The 19218-nt window shown below is 40.0% G+C and overlaps 1 protein-coding gene across 2 annotated transcripts in view; it reads left to right on the top strand.

Annotated features, from left to right (window-relative positions):
- FMN1 (formin 1) overlaps positions 1-19218 on the top strand; it is a 341600-nt gene that overhangs the window by 119324 nt on the left and 203058 nt on the right. For both annotated transcript variants that reach the window (XM_087822443.1, XM_087822447.1), the window contains one exon: positions 17902-17963. In XM_087822443.1, the coding sequence (XP_087678569.1) occupies positions 17902-17963 (62 nt within the window). The remainder of the gene's footprint in view (positions 1-17901; positions 17964-19218) is intronic.

Below are 19218 nucleotides of genomic sequence, written 5' to 3'. Positions count from 1 at the left end.
TGGTTTCTTACCTCTAATATGGGGCAATAATAACAATACTCCCCACGTATAATTTTTATGAGAATTAAATGAGTTAATAATTTATTTTTTCTAATGTACGGTGCACATTTTCCATATCTCAAATTATGGCGTGTTTTATAACTGATGACATTGTATAATTTTAATTGGCAGAATTTTTTTCTTATATAAATAAAGAATATACATATAAATACTGATGTACCTTAGGATTCATGGCATTCTGTATTTGAGGAAATATGCTATTAATAAAGTGTTAAGCATGACTTGGTAGTAGGCAATGCTGTTGATGATAACTATCCTGAAGGCCCCACTAAACCTGAAAGGATATACTTATTGCAAGCCCCTTATCCTTGGACTGTGAGCATTCTTTACGGCAAAACAAAAACCCAAACAAGAAGTCAGAACATATATCCGTGGAGTCACGTGAACTTTTGGTCCTTTGGGGCTTCAGGGATATATTATGTGACTTTCAGAATTACCTTTTCTTATCACACTTATCACTGGCCTCCCAGGCCCAGGTCACACCCTCTGCTTTCCTGTAAGACCAAATGGATAACCTGTTTGCAATCCTGGCCTCTCCTCTGTTCTAGTGCTATTTTTTTTCCTTTTCAGTCAGCTAATACTCTGTCTACATCCTAGACCTTATATTTACTTAAGAGAGCTTTAACTTTGAAGTGATAAATTACAACATCCAGTTTCTTTCCACCATTCTGTCATTCCAGCTTTCTCCCCGAGTTCTCCAAAAACACAGATCCCTTTTCTTCCTCAGGCTTGATGAAAACATCTTTCTCCATGTCTATCGACCTTTCCTATCTTCGCTTCCTTCTTATGACATTAAGATTCTGTGCTATATTTATCTCTTCAGAAACATTCTTTTTAGTTTTAAAAATATGTTTTTATTGACTTTAGAGAGAGAGAGAAAGGGAGAGGGAGAGAGAGAGAAACATCGATCAGCTGCCTCCTGCACACCCCCTACTGGGGATCGAGCCACAACCCCAGCATGTGCCCTGCTCTGGAATCGAACTGGCGACCTCTCAGTGCATGGGAGGAACTCTCAAGCAATTGAGCCACGCTGGCCAAGGTGCTTCAGAAACATTCTTTTTTTCCCTTTTTTTAATTCTCACCCGAAGATATTTTTTCCATTGCTTTTCAGAGAGAGTGGAAGGGGGGGGGGGGGGAACATTGATGTGAAAGAGACACATCAATTGGTTGCTTCCCGCACGTGCCCCGACTGGGGCCCAAACCCGCAACAGAGGTACGTGCCCCTGGGTGAAATCGAACCCAGGACCCTTCGGTCCGCAGGCCGATGCTCTAACCACAGAGACAAACCAGCGAGGGCTCAGAACATGATCATGTTCTCCATTTCTTTACCCCCATCACCACCTGTAGCAGCCGTCTGACAAAACCCCAGCCCTGGAGATATCCAAACATTAGTCCCCTACCTGTATCGGGATTGAAGAAGCTATTGAAGAAAATGACACAACTGTCTGGGATCTGCCACTGTGACTTGTGGTTTTTCATTCCACGTGGGCCCTGCACACCGCCCTCCAACCCTCGTGTGTCCTCCTAGTCTGTACTGTTCAGTTTGCGGCAGCTCTTTTTCAAATAATGTTACACTGCCTCAAAACTTCTTGTTCTTTCCCTCTCCCCTTACTCTGAACGCTTGACTTCATTTAAAAGCCATAAAGAGACTTCAGAGTATGATGGGAAACGTGTTAGAAGTGGTCAGGACACCTGCACGCTGCAGAACAGATGCATGATTTTTGTTCTCTTGTAGTCAGAAAATGTGTTTCCCCTGGGTTCTGGTCTGAGATTCTCTGCGGTATAAAGCAGTTAAAGCCGTTTTATGTGGGTATTGGTTTCTTCCTGTGTTCTTTGAGGGAGAGGTACTGGCCTAAGTGACTTCTGAGAGTCTATCTTTAAGAGTCTGTGATTTTGTGATTTAGGTTTTGCATTTTTTTTCAAACTAGCTTTAATTTCCAGATAGAGACTAGTTCTGATAATGTTATTTCTTAGGTTAAAACAGAAACATTCTCACTTATCATAGAAACCTGTGAGGCCATCTACCTTTGGATATCACAGATTGGTTCTTTTGCTATTTCATTATTTTTGAACTAATGACAATGACATCTTCTGGTTTGGCCTAGCATTTTATCAGTAGGAAGGAGGAGAAACTTAAGAGGGTCTTGTTTCTGTAATAGAGTTAATCAGGCTTTGCCTTGAACACTGGGGCTTCTGGGGACGAAAGATGTGTTTCGGGACCAGGTTCTGCTCCCTGAAGAGGGGCCAGGGCGTGCGGGCCAGCAGTGCCCGGAGCTCTGCTGCCAGACCGGACTGCACTTTCCTATGAAATCAGCCGATGTCCTTCACACGCTGCCCAGATGGTGCTGTTTCTAAAACAACAACCTGCCAGGTTATGTTGGGGTTTTCTGGCAAAATGGGATTGCCCCAAAGACCTTGCCATTTTTACTTTTTTCCATCTGCAGTCCCTTCTATATATTCCCAACATTTGCATGTTATTTCTGTTTTCTAAAATTTTAGAGAAACCGCAGTGGGGCAAGGAAGAACCCAAGTCCTGCTTATGAGCTCTCGGCTCAATGCAGAGTAGCCTTCCGGCCTCGTCAGCTTGGGTGGAGGAGAGCTTGGAGCTAACGGACGGAGGAGCAGGCTTTTTGCAACCTGGGCAAACGCATCACTTGCTAGCTTCGCAGACGTCATTGTTTGGGGATAACACTGATGCTTGGCTGTATGTCAGAATCACCCAGGCAGCTGTTGCAACCCCGGGGCCCGATGTGCATCTCACACCCATTAAATCTACCTCCTAATACGTAACCAAGGTCGGGAAGCACTGAAGAAAGCCCCTCCGGGGAAGGATTAAGTTGGCTGGCTGCTGGAGAAGGTTCGGCTTTCAGAAAAGAGCTCTTGCCTCTGCAGTTTATCTGCGCTGATTCTGACTTTCCTGACACAGTAGCAAGACCAGAGGCGGCCGGCTGCACAGGACTGATTTTTCAGAAGCGTTTCTACAGCCTTTGAGTAGCAACTGTGTTTTGCCTGGGAATCAGTGTGCGTGTCTCTTCGTATGCTCTTATCAGTGGCATTCCTCACTCTATACTGAGGTGGAAAGTGGGAGGTGTGTACATTTGTGTGTGTATGTGTGTGGTTTCCATTTCATTTGGTGTCTTACTGCTCTTTCTGTTCACTCTGAAAACTAGATAATTGACTTCCTCATAACTCTTTCTGTGAGAAATTATCTGAAATAAATCAGATTACATGGGGAAAACAGCTAAAACTGCCATGGGAAAACTGAAACAACATGCAGAAGGTTTTAGAGAAGACATGTTAAACTGAAATGTCTAGAAGCAGTGTTTCTGGCTCTCGAAGATATTTTTGGGATGATTCTTTCTACCTGTGTGTACACAGTTTTCAATTTCCATAAATTCCTGGCCCATTGCATACAGTTTCCACTAAGAGTCCTTAGAGATCTTAAAGTAGGGTTGCCAGATAAAATACAGGATGTCCCGTTAAATGTGAACTTCAGATAAACAGTGAATAACTACTTAGTATAAGTGTGTCCCAAATACTGCCTGAGGCATACTTATACTAAAAATTATTGCTGTTTATCTGAAGTTCACATTTAACTGAGCATCCTGTAATTTTATTTTCTAAATCTGTCAACCCTATGGAGGCTGGACCAGAGGGCAAGAGAAGGGTCCATTTTTTCTGGGTCTCCTTGGTGAGACCTTTCCTCTCACTGTATTCCCATGGAGCAGCTCCTAAGCTTTCCATCCCTAACTCTCACTTTGCTGGTTTTCCTATACTGTGTCTAATAGGTTTCCTCATCTTTGATACTAGGATTGAGAGATGGCAGACCTGAAAATAGCCACAAACACGCGCGCACACACACACACACACACCCAGTTCTTAAATTCTGAATGGTAAAAGCAACGTGAGTTAAGACCTTACATTTACACAGCTTTCCATCCCAAACTCCCACTTTGTGGGTTTTTTTTCCTGCACGTCTAATAGATTTTCTTATCTTTGATAAGAAAAGACTTGAAAATAGCCACAAAAGTCAATTCTTAAACTCTGCGTGGTAGAAGTAATGCAAGTTAAGACCTTATATTTAACAAGCACTAAGCCCAGTGGCAGGTGCAATATGTTTTATTTTGGAGTACTTTTCCACCATGTGGGAGACACAAGTGTCCTGTCTCCCTTAGAAACCTGGGCAGGTGGCCTGGCCTCCTGGGTACTTGTCTGGCCTGGTTTACTAGAAAATTCCACTCTCATTCAAGTTAAAGCTGGCTGGCTTTCACCTGCCTCTCCAGAGACTGACCTTCAGCCTCCCTCTCCTGAAGTTCAATTTCTCGTCCTCAAATAAAGGGCTCTCTCAGTTATTGAGTCAAGGTACAATCTAAAGAGCAGGGAACTTCTCCCAGAGTTTTTAATCGAGTCAACTAATGCTTATATGTGCCACATGAAGAATGTGGGGTTTTTCATTTGTTTGTTTTGTTAATCCTTACAAGGATATTTTTTCCGTTGATTCTTAGAGAGAGTGGAGGGGGGGAGGAAGAGAAACACATCAATTGGTTGCCTCCCACACGTGCCCCGACTGGGGCCAGGGATTGAACCTGCAACCCAGGTACATGTCCTTGATCAGGAATCGAACCCAAGACCCTTAGGTGCATGGGCCAACCCTCTAACCACTGAGCAACACCCACCAGGTGAATTTGGGGTTTTTAATTAGTATTTTGTATATGCATTCAGTTCGAGGTAGACAATTTGTCTTACTGACTGTAAAGGTAAACTTAGTTTTATGTATAAAAAAGTCTATATGTGAAATTTTGGATATGTCATTATCATTTACAGAAGAGAATCCTGAATAATTTCAAACTGATAAAAAATAACAAAGGTAATGTACACTTGCATATGAACCATCTATATTTAAACATTTTGCCATATTTTCTTCAGGCTTTTAAAGCCAGTGGCGGAGGCCCCCTTTTTAAATCCCCCTTAATCCTATTTCTCTGCTTGTCTCCCCAGAGATAGCCACTTTCCCAAGGTTTGTGTGGGGGCCACCACCATGCAGAACTTGGGGAGGCACCATTCACAATCAACCTATGTGCCCCTGGACGACGCATGGCATGAGTTTTCTAAACCCTGTTTGAATGGTATCACCATTTAAATTTTGACACTCATATCATTGTGAATAATACCAGTTTTATCTCTTCCTTTCCAGTTTTTACATCTCATTTCTTTTCCTGTTACATTGTCTCAGACTTCTAGCATAATGCAGGAAAATGGGAGCGAGGATGGGCATTCTTAATCTTGCTTCTTGAACTTTCAGAAGTTTGCTGAAAAGTTTGGATCAATAATTGTGGATCTGATTCCCTTCTATTCTAAATTAGCTAAGAATTGTTTTTTCTTTTTAATATCAAGACTGTGTGTTGAGCTTTATCAAGACATTTTTCTTCATCATTTTGTTTGATTACTTGTGTTGGTATGTATAGCTCTAGTTCATTTTAATGTATGCATAGTATCACTTTGAGTGAGTATGTCACTTAGTATTTGCTTACCTGTACTTCTCTTGATGGAAATTTAAGTTTATTCCTATTTTTTATGGTTCGAAACAGTGCTTCCATCAGTGTTCTTTTATTTATTCATTTACCTTTAATATGTTTTTACTGATTTCAGAGAGTGCAGGGAGAGGGAGAGAGAGAAACATCCATGATGAGAGAGTCATTGATCAGCTGCCTCCTGCACGCCCCCTGCTGGGGATCGAGCCCGAAACCCAGGCATGTTCCCTGACCGGGAATCAAACCTCAGTTTCCTGGATCATAGGTTGATGCTCAACCATTAAGCCACTCTGGCCAGGCCCATAAGTGTTCTTTTAAACCTTTGTGTTCATGTGTAAATAAATCTATCACTAAGGTTAAACTTTAGAGTAGAATTTTTGGTTTTATTTACATGCACCTTTAAACTTAATAGATATTTTCAAAATGATCTTTAAAGTGATTGTAACAATTAATACTCCCATCAACAGTTGCATGTCTTTTTATATGTTTATTAGCCATTTATAATTTCTCTTCTATGAATGTACTGTCTGTCCTTTTGCTCATTTTTCTATTGGGTGCTGTTTTTTTATTTCTTTCTAGTACTTATTTGCTCTGAATGCCAATCTTCTGTTGGTCAGTGCTTTGCAAATGTCTTCTCCATGTATGTGGCTTATCACTTTCTAAAGGCATCTTTTAACATACAGAATTTTGGCAATTTTAATATATTTGGGTTTAAAAAATGTTCTTCTTTATTTTTAAAAAAATATCATACTTAAGAAACCTAATGACCTGGCCCTGGCCAGACAACTAAGTTGGTTAGAGCATTGTCCCCCAAGGTTGCGGGTTCACTCCCCTATCGGGGCACATATGTATAAATAAGTGGAACAACAAATCGTTGTTTCTTTCTCTCTCTCAAATCAATTTTTAAAAAAAGAAGAAATGTAATGTTCTTCCAAGGTTTTTTTATGTTACACTTTTCACAGTTAGATTTGTAATCCCCTGGAATTGATTCTTGTGTATGGTTTAAAATATGAATGTTATTCTTAAATCTAGATTTTAAAAAATAGTCTGTTTTTCCCCACAAGCTTCACTGCAACCTCAGATCGCACACTCAGTTTCCACATGTGCATCTCTCTTTTTTACAGACTTTCTTTTCTATTCTATCTCATGGTCTACTCTGTCATCCCTGTACCAGTGCGAGTTTCTTAATTATGGCTCTTCAGTATTATTCTTTCCTCGTTCCATGTTACATTTTTAATTATTATTCAGCATTTCCTTTTACTTACAAATTCTTCCCTTGACTGCCAGATTTTATCCAGTTCTTCAGCTTTTCACTTCAGTGACTGTGTTTTACATTTCTAATATTTCTAAATTTTTTAATTGCCCACTATTGTTTTACTTTGTTTTCATAGTATGCTGGTTCCTGGCATTATTTATCTTAGTAAGGATTTACTAAAATATTTTAGTTTAATACTTTTTGTTTTCTGTGATTCCATGTTTCAGTTGTTTTTGTTGTCTGCCTTGCCATCTAGGTCTCTTCATATATACTGGAAGTTTGGATTGAGGGCTCATGACATATAGTGTGCTTAAAAAAAATAAGTCTCCTCTTCCCCTTTACACCTGTCTGTTTGCAGTAGTTTCCCCTGGTCCTTGCAAGACCTCCAGCCCAGAAGGTCTTGCAGTGGTATTTTGGGCTCCCAGCCCAAGGTGGTGATGTGGATGTCACAGATCTAGTCACTGGGGACAGGGGTGGTCAGGGCTTGGAGTTCCTTCTTAACCCCTGTCAGTCCCCTCCTGTTTAATCCCCCAGGTAGCAGCTGACAGCAACTTCTAGCTTCCTTTCACCATCTGGGAGCCCCACCTCTGTCCCTTTTCCTAAGCAGCAAGCCTGGCCCTGGTTTCCTGCCCCACAGGGGACCGTTCAGCCCGTTACCCTGCAGTAACCTAACTCCAGGCCATTCTGTCTGCTGCTGGAACTGGGGCACAGCAGGTCCGAGCTTCAGGCCCAAAGCGCTGCTCTGCTGCTTTGTTCCACTGCTGTTTCTCTGAGATGTTATTCTGTGTTGGCACTCTCCTGTGACTTTAAACTTTCTTGCTTTATATTTTAGATTTCATTGCTATGCAGGCTTAGGAGGGAACTAAAAAATGTGGACCTATAACAACTGGAAGTCTGTTGGGTCACTTTTAACTTTGGAAATGTGGTAGTCAATATCCCTTACTGGTTTTAATTTTTCTCATATAACTACCATGCCCATACTAGTTTATCCTTCATATCAAATAAAAACGTTCATTCCATAGTTCTGGTGCACCCTCCTTTCTCCCTCTCTGCCCACCTCTGCCAACTCTTTTCGGGTTTTCCTGTGCCACTTGGTAGCAAGTTTTAAGTTTAAATATGAAGTATTGTGTCTGCCACCTAGTGGCAGGCACTGGGTAGACTAAATTTTTTTCTCACAAGTTTTGTGCCTCTGGATGTTTCTTGACTTTATTTTATTTTATTTTATTTTAGTTTAGTTTAGTTTAGTTTAGTTTAGTTTGTTTCACATTTTTAATTTTTTTTCAATTACAGTCTACATTCAATCTTATTTTATATTAGTTTCAAGTGTACAGCATTGTGGTTACACAGTCATATACTTCATAAATAAAACTACGTAGGTAGAAAAGGGAATATAAGTCTTAGAGAGCTTGTGTTCCTAGAGTTCTAAACTCCTTAGCATCTCTATTTTAATAGAACAGAAAATAAATGTAAGAGAAGAAGGAAAGTGAAAAGACAAGTTACCCAAGTGTTGGCAGCTAGAAGTTGATTTAATGACTGTTTTCTCCATGGTAAGCTGTCCATCAAATGGTGCCTGGCCCTGAATACTTACCTGGGGGATCCAAGTAAAAGTCAAAGAGACTGGTCATGAACTTGTTGACTTTTGTCTGTATTTTACACTATCATCTTAGGACATAAAGACTCAATTATGTTCTGAGATCATTTTTTGAGTATTAAATTATTTAAATATGTTCTTTTCCCCCACTTCACTGATCTTCTCCCCCCCAGCCCTGTCTGCCTGTATCAGTTGGTGAGACTCCATTCTAGTTATTTTAAGCCTCCAAAGGGGTATGATCTTCCAAAGTAAACTCGGCTAGAAACTTCATATGTACTCATCAGCTATTGCCGCAATAATGCTGTGTAACAAACTATGCTAAAATCCAGTAGTTTTCAATAACAAGCATTTATTTGCATAGGTGCAAAGGTCAACTGTGCTTCAGCTGACCTAGGCTGGGCTCTTTCAAGCTATGCAACTGGGGCTGCTGTCCAATATGGCCAGGGTTTAGGTCTTTACCATGTGTGAGTCTCTGGGACTCAGGCTGAGTAAGTAGTGGCTACCTAGGGTATATTCTTCTTTTGTGAAATAGCAGGGGTGCAGGAGGCAAGCCAAACTGTGTGCAAGCAAATTCAAATCCTCTTCTCAGATAATGTTAGTTTTACTAGTCATAGCAAAAATTCTACATCCCAAACAGAGAATGGAGGTGGGAGCAGGTAAATATTTGTTGAACAGTCTTCCACACTCACATATAAACTAATTGAATAAAATCAAACAAAGTCTTTTTTCTTTTTTTTAAAATATGTCTTTATTGATTTCAGAGAGAGGAAAGGAGAGGGAGAGAGAGAGACAGAAACATCAATGATGAGAGTCATTGATTGGCTGCAGCCCGCAACCTGGGCATGTGCCCTGACCGGGAATTGAACCCTGATTGCCTGGATCCTAGGTCGGTGCTCAACCACTGAGCCACGCTTGGCTGGGCTCAAACAAAGTCTTTGAAAAAAACCACAAAAAAACAAGCTTATTGTGTTCATACTGAAGTGTAAGTGTTGAAAGCTTCTAAGACATTTCAAAGATGTACACCCAGAGAAAACTTTTAAGGCTGGAAATGAGTGGCGCTCATTTTCTTATACCTGGTTCTTAGTTCGGTGTCTGGCTTACAGAGAAAAGAGCTGCCCAGCACAGTGATACACTGGTGGGTTTGGAGAGTTAAGATTTTTCTCCCATCTTTTAATAGTGACAGTTTTACATTTCTGCCTGAGAAAATCCTAAATGTTCTTGAATAAGGAGATTAAAAGTTATAATTCCTAAATTCGTGGGATTTCTCTCAGCTATTTTCAAATCTTGTATTTTTCTGATATGGAAACCAGTCATCTCCTTTCTATATGTGTATAAAATAAGATAATAGGTAGACCCATTGATTACTCATGTAACTTCTACCTGGCCTCATCCTTTCTGAAAAGGTTGAATGGCCCCTCTACCCAAAATTTGTCAGATGCCAAGATTGATGGCCACACACACACATACACACACACACACGTATGAAAAGGGTTTTTACTAGCATCATGAGACTTCTGGGGAGTGCAGGGCAGGAAGATGCTTTGAAATAAAAAGGGTAGGAGACCGGATTGGGGTTTTGTGGTGTTTAGTGGGTTGGCTTAAGGTTTCCTACTTGTGGGCAGAGGTTTACGTCATTAGAATTCCCTCCCAGTGTCAAGGGCTTTCTAACCAGATTGCTTAGATGTGGGGCCAAGGGGAAGAAGGAGAGGTGAGACGTAACAGCTGTCAATAGTCCCACATCAAACGATGGAGCTAGACTACTTCTACTTTTCCCATCCTGTGTGTGGTTGTTGAAGGCCCACTGATAAAAGGTGTATCGACATTACAGGTGATGGCCCTGCTGGTAGCTGTTGACTTTGATCACACCCAACTTTTTTCTCTTGGCTTCACTGACTTTGAATCTTCCTCAGCTATTTCTGACAAGTACCAAACAGCATGGTTACCATTGCTGCATTGGTAATGGACTGCATTGTTTATAGGCATCTGGTGAGGATACAACCCTAGAGCACCTTCTGTGCTCCAAGACCAGGCCACAGACTTCTCTTTCATAGGCTTGTTAAATGAGAGCTCAAATTTGATTTGATATTTTGTTACTGAAGCAGTTTGTCTGTGACTTTGCTTTTTATGACCAGCACCATTTTCGTTAGTGTGAGAGATGGTTGGAGAAAGTTTCTGCATTTGTTCGTAGAGGAGTTTGTTTGAATGTGTGTTCCTCTGTCAGTAATCTGTATGTTTTCCCAAATGTCATCTATTTTGGCACCTTGATTTGGGGTATGTAGTTATACTACTTTTACTGTTTTTTAATTTATTCTTTAAATAAATTAACTTTTTTATGTTTGTTTAAATAAAATTAACCTTAAAGCAATGGTTCTCAAACTTTAGCGTGTGTCATGATCACTTGGAGGGCTTGTTAAAGCACCTCCCAGTTTGTTCATAGGTCTGGGGCAGGCATAAGAATTAGCATTCTTAAGAAGTCCAGGTGACATTGCTAGTCTAGAGACTAAACTCTGATTTACACTATCTTATAACAGTAATATTCATGAAATCATGAATTTTATGTGCTAGTTTGATTTTTTTCTAATGAACATTACAATAAATTTTCAACTGTTAAAATAAGGTCCAGCTGTCTGTTACCAAAATGTGATCTCATTGGTGTGCATGCAAAAGCTTTGGAAATGCTGAGTATTCTCCAGATATAATTCAGAGCAAGAGTCCTTTCCCTTTAAGTAGAAGGAATGTACTTGAGCATGTTTGTAGCAGTGTAATAACTGTAATTATATAATAACTGTCCCCTACTGCCTGACCCTCACCACCCCCAGATCTCTAGTTAAACACAGCAGCCAGAGTGAGCTTTTCCAAACACAAGGGAAAACATGTCACACCTCTGCTCCAAATTCCCTAATAGCTCCCCGTCTAACTTTCAGCAAAAGGCCAATGTCAGACAGTGCAAGGCAGTGGGTAAAGCCAATGGAAAGCAGACAGTGCAAATTACAACCATGCTTCTCATTCATTCGGGAAATCAGAAATTTTCTAATTTCCCTACCGTGTGCATAATCCAGTGTTGGCAGTGTTATGTGTGCCTGTAGTGGGGAAGGGTTTGTACATATGTGTAAGAGTATAAATGAAAACCAGATTTAACCATAAACTCATGGCCATAAACTATAGGCCTGAAAGTCCCCATGGAGAAGATAGATGAATTATAATCTCATAATTGATGGAACCAGCCATTATAACTCACACTGTGCATGTTGATCCCAGGTTTATTAAACCTCCCTGTGATTAAAAATGCTCCATGGCCCCTTTAAAGAGTTATAGAAAAGATTTACCAAGTTTACAGCAATTCTAGTGACTGGATAAAGCCAGCAACCTTTAAGTTCCTAGGGATTTTGATTTTGGGTTACACCTGATGCTTACCCAACCATATGAACAACATCAACAAATAAAAAAACAAGCACACAGACTGTATAGGAAATAGCCCAGGTTCTTTGAACTTGAGTGACGTCCTTGGCGCTTGCTAGCATGTGGTTTGGGGAAAGTTGTTCAACTTGTGCACCTTGGTTTCTTCATCTGTAAAATGGGCCTTGATATGATAGGATTTACTTTGTAAGTGTGATGTGAGGATGGCCTGGGTTAATCTGTGTGGAGTGCTCAGGACAGTTCCTGAGAAACAGCACTCAGTCATATATGGGTATAATTCAGAGAAACTCATTCAGTCAGTGAGAACTGCAACCGTGGTTACTACATGCCCCCATGTTAACTGGATCAGTCATCTTTAGTTCTGTTCTTACTGAATTGGAGACAAAATTGTACCTGGCAGAAGGGCTGTTTTGTTGTTATGAGCTGATCAAAAAGGAAGGTTTGTGCAGCGAAAGTGCTCCCTACCAATTAAACTAAGTACTTGACTAGAAAGAACTTTATTTTTAGGACGAGAAGTTCTTATGTATTTCCCCCCAAATTGTTGAATCCTGCTAGTTAGGATCCTGTTTCCTTTGCCTGTCCTTAATATAATGTATTATTTTCCTAAAAGACATTCTTTAAACTTCTCTTTTGTGGGCTAGATTATTTGAATTCATTTGTTAATTTCCATTGGGGCTAATGTGGCTTCAAAGAGGGCTGCCCTTGTCAAGCCGCGATGTTCAAAATCTTTATTCTTCCTTTTTACACATTTATAGCATCACAGAGCTACTGGATGCCAGGGTCAAGTTCTCCTTTGAACAAACAAAAACTTTCTTAGTTTTTAATTGAGACCTCTGCCTCACCATCCTCACCCCCAAGAGACAGAGAGGATTTGCCTTGGGCCACACCAAGGCATTTGCAAACCCAAAAAATGTGGCAGAGGGAACTGCCACTAGAAGACCCACTTGGAGGCCACCAACCTAACTCATTCTGTAATCCTTATATTCTTTGAGCATTTTCTTGTAAACCCTCAAAGCGCGCATTCCACAAGTGAGGGCATTGACTTCTGCTTCTGTGTGCTCCCCAGAGAGTCTGCTTTGTCATCCTTGTCGGGAACGAGGTGGTATTTTCTTCCTAGCTGTCACACTGGGACTGTTGGCAAAACTATTTGTTCAAGGCGGAGACGAATCAATGTTTCTTGGGCGTTAGCGTTGCGATGCTCAAGTTTATCAGTAAGCTCATTAGTCATAACTCTGCCTGTCACACCCTTACAGGTACAATGTACACAAAATTAATCATTTCAAAATATATTGTGTAATTTCTATTTAGAATGTTGATGTTATTCCCAAGGGACATCAGCTTTGCAAGAAGGTTGGTTTAGCTAACCTTCCTTTGCCTACATGTCGAGTCTGAGACTTGATTAAGGTTTAGCTATTGATCTTCATTTGGGTTAGGGCAGCGTTTATACAACTCACATTGACTAAATTGTCCTGTTCTTTTTAAAAAAAAATTTTTTTTAATATGTCTACTGATTTCAGAGAGAGGAAGGAAGAGGGAGAGAGAGAGAGATAGAAACATCAATGGTGAGAGAGTCATTGATCGGCTGCCTCCTGCACGGCCCCGACAGGATCGAGCCCGCAACCCGGGCGTGTGCCCTGACCGGGAATCGAACTGTGATCTCCTGGATCCTAGGTCAATGCTCAACTGCTGAGCTACGTCGGCTGGGCAAATTATCCTATTCTTATTTTATGAATCTAGAGGCTCTCTTGCGCCTATGTAATATTCTTTATTTGATATGGTAAAAGTTATATAACCAGAGCAATGTTTTTCTTATATTGTAATGTTACGTATACATAAAGAGAATGGCATAAAACACAGAGGTTAAAAAATGACTTTTCATTGAATGCCTGTGTGACACCGCCTTGCTCAGTCATAACCCAGCTCAATTTCTCTTCTCCTGGATACCACTTATCCTGACTTTTGTTAATGTTCTTTTCTTTTATAGTCCCCCCCCCCCCCCCCATTTATGTGTTTCTAGCATTAGGATTGTTGGCTAGGGAGTATGAGTATCTTCCACTTTATTATAAAATGCAAAACATTTTCCATAGTGATTGTACCAATTTGCACTCCTACCACTTGCGTATGAGAGTTTCCATAGCTCCACACCTTCACCAACACTCAGTGTTATTGGACTTTAAATATTTCTAATAACTAATGAGAATGAGCACCTTTTAATTTATTTATCTCTTATTTGTATGTCCTCTTTTTAGAGCACTTATTGACACTTTTTGCCTATTTTCATTTTCTATAATTGTGTAGGAATTATTGATGTATATATTTATAGTAGATCTTTGATTATTTGTTTCAAGTATATTCCCCCACTCTGGCTTGTCTTTTCTTTCTCTTTATGATGTATTTTTATGAAAAGAAGTTCTTAATTTTAATGTAGCAAAGTTTATTAGTTTTTAAAATAAGTAGTGCAGTTTGAATCATAAGTCCTTTCCTAGCCTAAGGTTTTAAAAAACTTATGCCATATATCTTATAAAACATTTATGGTTTTGTTTTTTATAATTTAGCTCTTAATTGACTTAGAATAGATTATTATATGGTATAAAGTTGGAGTCCAGTTTCATGTTTTTCCATGTAAATATCCACTTTTCCCAACCAATAGTTAATGAAAAGACAATTCTTGCTGTGCAAGTATCTCCCATGCTGCTTCTGTCATATGCCAACTGACCATAAATTCATGGTATATTTCTGGGCTCTCTAGTCTATTCTTTCAGTCTGTTATCCCTGTGTCAGTAGCACAGCACTTTAATTATCTCGTTATAATTTAAAATAATTCTTACTGGTGGTCTTTCCTTTCATTTATGATTCCAAGAATTTCTTGGCTCATTGTTTTGTTTTGTTTTTACACTCCTGTGCTTCAATATATATTTAAATATATCTTTATTGATTTCAGAGAGAGGAAAGGAGAAAGAGAGAGAGAGAGAGAGAGACATCAATGATGAGAGAGTCATTGATCGAGCCCGCAGCCCGGGCATGTGCCCTGACTGGGAATCGAACCCTGATCGCCTGGATCCTAGGTCGACGCTCAACCGCTGAGCCACGCCCGGCCGGGCCAATATATATTTAGATTGAGCTCCTTAAGTCAACAAAACAAAAATTCTTAGAAATGTTCAGTGGAATTGCACTGAATCTATAGACCAATTTGAGAAAATTAAAATCCTTACAATGTTGAGCCTTACCAAACATAGCTTGCTCACTACCTGCCTGTATTTTTCTTTGTAATATATTTCAGTATAGCATTTCTAGTTTCTCATGACGTCTTACATATTTCATTAAGGTTCTTTCTAAGTACTTTGTACTTAGTATGGGTATTGTAAATGTTATCCTAAGTTTTCTTTTTTATACTCTTGCTGATATCAGAATTTTTGTATTCTGATTTTAAATCAAGCAACCCTACTAAACTCACATTATTAATTCTAATATTTTATAGAATCTTGGATTTTTCTAAATATATAATCATAGTGAATAATAGCTTTATTCCCTCTTTATTATGTATACATATGTGTGTATATATATATAAATTTGTATGTCACGTGTGCATGAGCATGTTTATTTTCTTTTTTTCTTGTCTTACTACATCTGCTAGTACCCTTAGGAAAACGATGAATAGAAGTGGTAGTAACAGGTATTCTTGTGTTATGCTGAATCTCCTAGGGAAAAGATTTAGAAGTATAATATTTGATGTAGATTTTTAAAAATTAGCATACTATAGAATTAACTTGGTGTACAGTTGTGTCATTTTGAACCCATGTATAGATTCGTATAACCACCACCATAGTGAGGATAGAAAATAGTCACATCACCCCGAAGGTCCCTTTTTGTGCTGACACTTTCTGGTCAAACCTTCCCTCATCTCTGACCTCTAGCCACTACTTCTCTGATCTGTTCCTAATCCCTATGGTTTTGTCTTTTCCAGAATGTCATATAAATTGAGTTAAACAATAGTTAGGCTTCTGAAACCGACTTCCTTCACTCTGCATAATGCCTTCGAGGTTCATCTATGTTATGTATGTATCATTAGTTCTTTCCTTATTGTTGTTGAGTAGTATTCCATCCTGTGGATCTGCTACAGTGTATTGAGACATTCACTCTTTGAATTGTGTATGTTTTCTAGCTCTGCAACTTACCCAGCTTTGCATCAGTTTCTTCCTCTTTAACGAGGAAAGTGTACCTACATCATAGGATTATTGTGAGGATGAAATGAGCCGATACATGCGAAGCGCTTAGATAACACCTGGTACATAGCAAGTGCTCAATAAATACAACCATTATTATGGCGGCCGGTATTAGCATAGATTTTGAGGTAGAAAAGAACTTGACAAGTTCAGGGAAAAACAAGAAAGGCAGTGTGCCTGGAGTGTGATGAGCAGGGGGAAGACAGGGAGAGGTATGTAGAGGCCGGTCCCCAAGGGCTGTGGTAGGGAGTTGTGATTTCACTCTAAGTGCAGCAGAAACCCAGAGAAGGTCATGACGTGGTTCATGCCTTTAACAGATCATGTGAGGAGAATGGGTTTTGGTGATACTAAGAGTGAAAGCAGGTAACCTTTTCAGGTTACTGCAGTGGTCCAGCGAAAAGGTGGCGGTGGCTTGGACCATCGTGGTGTTTGTGGGATGGGAGAAGTGGTTTGATTGAAGGTATGATTTGGATGTAGAATCCACAGAATTTGCTGATGGGTTCACAGTGCAGTGGACCACATTCCCCACAAGAGCAGTGGTATGACTAGTCATAATTATCAACAGCAACCTTCCTCTCCCGTTATGGCTTTACCAAAAATTTCCCTCTTCCACTTTAGAATTGAAACCTAGCCTTTCAGCCTGACCGGTGTGGCTCAGCCGTTGAGCCTCGACCCAGGAACCTCTTGGTTTGATTCCCAGTCAGGGCATGTGCCCAGGTTTCGGGCTCGATCCCCAGTAGGGGGCACGCAGGAGGCAGTCAATGGGTGATATTTCTCTCTCATTGATGTTGATGTTTCTATCTCTCTATCTCTCTCCCTTCTTCTCTCTCTAATAATCAATAAAAGCATATTTAAAAAAAAAAAACCACAAGAAACCAAGCTTTTCATGACTGATTTCTGAAATTCACTTGAAGACATAGCCTGTCTTTTCATACATTTTAAAATGACACCTAACTGACATTTTTAAAATTCATACAGCCCAAACACACTTGTAAAAAAACTGGCTTACGCCACTAAAATGCTTTCTCACAGCATTTGCTTTGTGGCTCTGCAGCCTGCATAGCTCTGTGACCCCACATACTTAGCCCTATTGCTGGGAATGAAGTTGTCAGAGCTGCTTCATGCTGAGCCAGGGAATGGTAGTTTTAGTGGTTGGCTGGAGTTCCTGTGTACACTTGGGACTTATTGTTGGAATAAACATTATTAGACTCAGACTAAGATTGCACCAGAGATTTATTTTTGCCCTCTTTTCAACTTCAACTCACCCTACATTCTACTCTCTCACCCAAATGACAAATGGTCTTCACTTTCTGAAGTGATCTAAAGATTTAAATCAGCCCCAGTGCTTGCTTAGCCTTGCATTCAAATGGAGATTTTTGTGGGGAGGAGGGAGTTAAAAATAGAAATCTCTGATCTCACTTAGAAAGTTGTCTTTTATTTCCTGTGTGCCTGTTCTTAACACATCTGTATTTGTTCTTTGTGGGGCCTTAACTTCCAGCTCCTCCTTAAAGACAAACCCTGACCCAGTCTTTATCTGGAACACTCAGAAAGCTTTTTTTTTTTTTAACCCTATGCTATCTGCCTAATTTGGATCTTATTGTAATTCAAGATTTGCTAAATGGAAGGAAATCTTCCTTTTATCCTGAGCTCCTTGTCCTGTCTTGTCTCAATTTTCAACATCTCTTGTCAAGTGAATATCAAATTGTTGCATTTATGTACTCAGTTTACCAGTAGAAGCACCTCTAGAATCTTGGAGATGCTCACTTTGGGTTTTGTGTATGGTTTTGTGCTTTTTTGTAATTGGCGTTTTTTGTGATCTTACAGAATACCAAGCTGCTATTTTACACTTGAAGAGGGAGCACAAAGAAGAAATTGAAAACCTACAGGTATGTCTCTGATTCTATTGAACTAGTTAACATTTCCCTTTCGAAGGCATATTTACCCAAACAGCACCGCCTGCGTCTGCCAGTGGGCACTGAGTCTATCCCAGGGATGAAAGCCTTGGACTCTGTTATTAATATAATTCAATTCCTATAATTTAAAAATACCACAAATGCATTAGAATAGGAAAATGATTTGATCGGGAAAAATGAAGGGTTTATTTGTAAAGCAGGAAAGATGACAGAGTATTTAGACTTGGGCTGTTTATAAGAAGTATTTAACTAGTTATTCTTTCTAGGCACCGTGTAAATTATTTTGTTTGGCTTACTTCCATTCATGTGTTTGTGTTTGTCTGTCTGTTAGAACATGCCTGCAGTATGATGTCATGCAGATTCAGGCCCTTAAGGAAGTGAGCCTCGTAGGAGGAAGAGCTGTGTTGAGCCATCTATTCCGTATCCCCAGGGGGTGCTTGGAAATTGCTCACTTGATCCTCTGGTGAAGCCCAGAAAGACAGAGGCACCATTTCCTTCATCCCACCATCTAGTTGCCAAACCCTTATTTCTGGTGTTTGCTTATTGTGCCTGTAACAGGAAGTTTCAGAGCCTTAATTTCAAATAAGTAAACACTGAGTCAGGCACTGGATTCTAATTCACTGATGGCTGGGCCGACCTGGTCCCTCGGGAGAGGACAACAGCAAAATCTAATTAAAACTTGGTGCTTAGTGTTAAATGATTACTTGCTAATTTAATAAAACAGTGGATCAAATATTCTTCTTTTCAATAAGTGTTAACGCACTTTTAAAGTAACTGAGAGCACGTGTTAGAATAGACATGAAGCCATTGCAAATAGCAAAAAGGTCATTAAATACGTTGTATGGTATACGAATTCAAGCCGTCCCCATCCAGCTGGGTTTAAGTAGTTCGGAAGAGGGAATGAGTCTATTTTACAAAGAAACAAAAAAGTGGAAAAGTACCTCGAGCTCCTAGGGGAAAAAGAGGGGTGGAGGCCCGTATCTCCTTTGTTGCAAAATACTCTACAGAGACCTCTCTTTATCTGTGTTCTGATGTGCAAAAGATTCTCAGCTGTCTCAGAGGAACTGAACTGGGGATACATTTAGGAGACAGATTGCTAACGAGGGTAGGTGCAGCAGGGTTCTGTGAGCAGAAATTTTATGTAACAGCTTAGTTTGAAGAGTTAACTCCAGCTTTCCCCAAGCCGTAGACAGCCCTGTTGAGGACTCTGACCATGTTCGTTAAGCAT

This window comes from Miniopterus natalensis, chromosome 1, assembly GCF_054644295.1.
Source record: "Miniopterus natalensis isolate mMinNat1 chromosome 1, mMinNat1.hap1, whole genome shotgun sequence".
In the NCBI taxonomy this organism is placed as follows: domain Eukaryota; kingdom Metazoa; phylum Chordata; class Mammalia; order Chiroptera; family Miniopteridae; genus Miniopterus; species Miniopterus natalensis.
The sequence above is the reverse complement of the archived record's forward strand: the minus strand, read 5'-3'. Positions and strand labels throughout refer to the sequence as shown.